The sequence below is a fragment of the Triticum aestivum genome, chromosome 2B, assembly GCF_018294505.1.
Source record: "Triticum aestivum cultivar Chinese Spring chromosome 2B, IWGSC CS RefSeq v2.1, whole genome shotgun sequence".
In the NCBI taxonomy this organism is placed as follows: domain Eukaryota; kingdom Viridiplantae; phylum Streptophyta; class Magnoliopsida; order Poales; family Poaceae; genus Triticum; species Triticum aestivum.
The window spans coordinates 644,715,013-644,720,010 of NC_057798.1; the positions used below are offsets into that span (position 1 = coordinate 644,715,013).

The 4,998-nt window shown below is 43.1% G+C and overlaps 1 protein-coding gene across 2 annotated transcripts; it reads left to right on the forward strand.

Annotated features, from left to right (window-relative positions):
• The first annotated feature begins 576 nt into the window (after positions 1-576).
• LOC123041874 (uncharacterized) lies at positions 577-2,658 on the forward strand. Of its 2 annotated transcripts, none has more exons than XR_006418659.1 (3): positions 577-679; positions 925-1,020; positions 1,115-2,006. XR_006418659.1 is itself a non-coding variant. In XM_044464426.1 (3 exons), exons 2-3 carry the CDS (start codon positions 1,941-1,943, stop codon positions 2,553-2,555), a joined length of 525 nt encoding a protein of 174 aa, XP_044320361.1. In that variant the 5' UTR covers positions 581-679; positions 925-1,940; the 3' UTR covers positions 2,556-2,658. The 2 variants fall into 2 exon arrangements, 1 of the variants encoding a protein (XP_044320361.1); XM_044464426.1 differs by adding an exon at positions 2,315-2,658 and having other exon boundaries at positions 581-679; positions 925-2,224.
• Positions 2,659-4,998: the final 2,340 nt, after the last annotated feature.

Here is a 4,998-nt window from a genome sequence, read left to right on the forward strand (position 1 = left end):
ACACTTGGTGAGGCCTATGACTTTTACAATTTGTACTCATGGGAGAAAGGATTTGGTATTAGATATGGAAAGAGCAGACTGAACGTCAACAGGACAAAGTTTATGCAAGAGATAGTATGTGGATGCGTGGTATGGCAGATGCTAGGTCAAATTCAATAGAAAAGTTTATTAGTTACACACTCCAATTGATTTCCTATAGCTACACTCAAGGATCTTTTTTTTGTGATGGCAGGGGAAGCCGATAGTTGAAAATACACGATCTTGTCATTGCGAATGCCCAGCTCTTCTGAGATTGTTCCAGACAAAGGACAACAGATGGTACATAGGAGAGCACCGTGATGTGCACAACCATGCCCTGTCACAAACCTATGGACAGACGATTCACTAGCCATCACACAAGCATATAGATGTGTTGAAGTGCCATTCATTGACTTAACAGGGAGCACTCTAGAGCGAGATGTTGACGCACGGCTTCAGCAACCTGGTATGCCTATTGTGTTTGCAATACAAATCAGATTCTCTGTATTGCTCAGAACATGTAACATATGTGACAAATTTTCAGCATATCACACTTCAGGCCTAGAAAATGTGAAAACGGAATATAGGTCGGAGAACCTAGTAGGTGGGGGAGCAGACCCAAGAGCACAGGGAGACATGTTGCCAGCAGCGGTTACACAAGGTGAGAGCTATGTAATTTGACTGAAAACCCCTGTCAGTTGAAGGTTTGAATATGTTATCCTTGATCTGATGGAAAAGTGGTCATTGGTAATTTTGAACAGTGAATGAGTTGAGAGTAGACATAGCATCGACCATGCCCATGAAATTTGAGACAACTATAGACGATAAAGTCCTATAAATCAATTTTAGGAGAAATTATTCACTTGCTTATATTGTGGTTATCTGAATGCAATTTGAAATGTGTAGGGCTTCGATATGTTGGGTCATCACTCCCGCGAGGATTCCGCGACATCTCAGAGGCAATACTGAATCATTCTGTCGAAGACAAGGCTAGCGAACTAGGTTCTGATAGAGTTGCACACATATAATTTAAGTTGGTATGTATGAAAACTTTGTATTAATAGTGGATGGATGCTTGCTTGACCTGTTATGGTAGGTGCCATAATTCCATTGAATGGAGCATCAAGGGCAGGCATTAGAAGGAGACAGAAGAGGAGCGTAAACAGAGGGAGCCAGCGATGCCGCCAGAAGAGACACATAGAAAGATCAACCAGACACTCAGCATCAACACAAAGTTCTGATGAAGACAGTGATAGTGATAATGGAGTAGTGCGGATTGAATGCACGGATGGTCAAATGTTGAATGCTTTGGATGGCAATCATGACATGGACTTGGCCCGTAGATGTAGGGATAGGTGTCATTCGCAGTAGCACAAACTATGTCTTGCCCGGGATCACCGGTGGGCAAAACCTAAAAAGTCATGACATAAAGTGTAGTGCAGCGCAAGGCTCACCTAGTGCTGCATACTCATACATGTGATTGTATGTGACTACAGTTGCTGAAAAGGGAAGAGCTCAACAGCCGCGAATATCATGAGGGTGTAGAAATCTCGATCTGACCAGGCTGGCTATAAATTAATTAGCAGCGCTGTAACAACAATAAATTTCATGAATTTGCAGCATCTGACGAAGCTGAAGAAATGCCAATTGGCAGGGGAGTCCTTCGTAGCAGCACGAGGTATGTCTTCCCAGGAATTACAAGTAAACAAAATGAAAATACACCTACAAAATATAAAATTTATTCATCCAATGTTCACAGAACCATAAATAATGCACCTCTCCTACATGTATGAACAGTAAGGGTTGTAGGTGAAAGCTCTGCAGCAGTGAATAATTCTGGAGTTGGTTTGCATATTACAAACCTCCCAGCAGCCAGGGACGACCAGAATGAAGGTTTGTTAGCCTGTAATACATGGGTTGATATGTACCTGAAATATAACGGCGTGCCTTTGCATAAAATTGTAGGAGGGATGGCTGCTGCAGGACATACTGGATTACAAAGGGGCATCGGGGTCGTGTCAGGACGGATGAATAGGAACCTAAGGTTGCATGTTGGCATGGTGAGGACCATAGTTAAGATGGAAATTGATGACAAGGGAGACATGTTCCCAGGTAAGGTTGGCCTCAAGCATGAGGAGCCACTTGCCACGAATGTTCTTGCATTCTGGGACAAAATGTGCAGGACCAGCACCCGTAATCTCAACAGGTTGGGCATATTTCCTTATGTATAACAATGTGAACGATTTGGATGTATTGACTAACACGCGAGTCAGTGTTGTGTGTTTCAACAATGCAGGAAATGGTACAAGCACCTGCTGCCCTACCTAATAGTCATGTCAGGGGAAGACTTTGTGAATGAACTTGGTCCTGATGGCCACCTGACATCAGTCGGGTGGGGAGCTGTGTCGGGAATGCTTGTCTATAAAGATGGAGGAATGTATGGTGACTGGGAAATCAGGTGGCGGCACCTATTCGACTTGCGATTTGTGGTGAGACTGTACTTACATTTCCTGAAGCATGGTGCTGCTTGTATATAGTTGAGTGTTTGCCCCTGACTATGTTGTGCGTTCTTTCAGCTTGCTCTTATGTACAGGTGATACGTATCTGTCGTATCTATAATTTTTGATTGTTCCATGCCAATATTCTACAACTTTTACTTACTTTTGGCAACTTCTTATACTATTTTTGGGACTAACATATTGATCAGTGCCTAGTGCCAGTTCCTCTTTGTTGCATGTTTTTTGTTTCATAGAAAATACTTATCAAACGAAGTCCAAACACGATAAAAACTTACGGAGATTTTTTTGGAATATATGTGATTTTGGGGAAAAAGAATCAACGCGAGACGATGCCCGAGGGGGCACAAGGAAGGGGGGCGCGCCCCAGGGGGTAGGGCGTGCCCTGGGCCCTTGTGGTCACCCCGTAAGGCGGTTGGCGCCCTTCTTTCTCCGCAAGAAAGCTAATATCTGGATAAAAATCGTGTTAAAATTCTAGCCCAATCGGAGTTAGGGATCTCTGGAAATTTAAGAAACGGTGAAAGGCCAGAATCTGAGAGCGCAGAAACAGAAGGAAACACACACACACAGAGAGAGAGAGAGAGAGAGATAGATAGAGAGAGAGAGAGAGAGAGAGACCAATCTCGGAGGGGCTCTCTTCCCTCTGCCTCCATGGAGGCCATGGACCAGAGGGGAAACCCTTCTCCCATCTAGGGGGAAGGTCAAGGAAGAAGAAGAAGAATGAGGGAAACTCTCTCCCCCTCTCTCTCGGTGGCGCCGGAACACCGCCGGGGCCATCATCATGACGTCGATCTACGCCAACAACTTCGCCGCCATCACCACCAACTCTCTCACCTCTATGCAGCAGTATAACACCTCTTCTCCCTGTTGTAATCTCTACTTAAACATGGTGCTCAACGTTATATATTGTTTCCCAATGATGTATGGCTATCCTATGATGTTTGAGTAGATCCGTTTCGTCCTGTGGGTTCAATGATGATCGTGATTGGTTTGAGTTGCATGTTTTATTATTGGTGCTGTCCTATGGTGCTCTCTATGTCGCGCAATCGTGAGGGATCTCCACTGTAGGGTTTGCAATATGTTCATGGTTTTCTTATTGTCTGTGTTGCGTGAGTGATAAGACACAAACACAGATAAGTGGGTTATGGCATATGGGAATAAAGAGGACTTGATACCTTATAACACTATGATTGGGTTTTACGTTAATAATCTTTAATAGTTGTGGATGCTTGCTAGAGTTTCACTCATAAGTGCATATGATCAAGAAGAGAAAGTATGTTAGCTTATGCCTCTCCCTCATATAAAATTGCAATAATGATTACCGGTCTAGTTATCGATTTCCTAGGGACAAATAACTTTCTCGCGGGACAAAAAGCTCTCTACTAAAACTAACTTAGTTGTGTCTTTATCTAAGCAGCCCTTACTTTTTATTTACATGCTCTTTATTATCTTGCAAATCTATCCTATCACACCTACAAAGTACTTCTAATTTCATACTTATTCTAGGTAAAGTGAATATTAAGCGTGCGTAGAGTTGTATCGGTGGTCGATAGAACTTGAGGGAATATTTGTTCTACCTTTAGCTCCTTGTTGGTTCGACACTCTTACTTATTAAAAGAGGCTACAACTGATCCCCTATACTTGTGGGTTATCAATAGGTTGTACAATTTGGACTTCAAATTCTTGAACACAATGATGAGTTACGAGGCACTCAGGTATCTTCTGCAATGGACAAAGAAGGTAGAAATTAAAGTGATGAATTAGCCATCAAAATGTTGATATCTTAAGGAGACAATACTAATACAAAAAATGCACACTTTCTACTGATTTGCAGCTGATGCTCCCAGTTCCAATGATGGGTAGCTGGTCGCTATATGTTTTGGATGTCGAAGAAAGGGCATTGTTAGTCATGGACCCATGCGAGACTTCAGAGCCGATACAAGAGATGCAGTACAGGCATGAAGACAATGCAAACTTCATCCTAGCAGGACTTCATCGGTGCATACACAAGAACATCCCTGGGTGGCATGTGCCGGCTAAGGGCTTGAGAATCAATTACAATGTGGGCATGCATGATAGCTGCAAGATGTATGTTCACAAACTACTTGCTCGGAAGACAAAAATATACTACCTACTGTGCGAAGGAAACCTGTGGCTAATCTGCAGACACTAATGAAAAATGCAGGGAGGATAGTTGGCTGCACATTGTGAACTACTTCAGTGAGTACACCAGGCTATATCTTCAGACACAACTAACTCCTGTAAGCAACCTCGTCTGAACACATAAACGTAAATCTTAGTTTCAACGATGGAATATTTGCTCGATCAGCTGCACTAAAACTGAACACTAATTCTTGCAGGCGCAGCTGACCTATATGCGCCATCAATTGCATATGAGGTTATGTCCATGAGGGGGAACATGGGTGAGCTGCTAGATTTCATGGTCGAGGAGGTGCTGCCATTC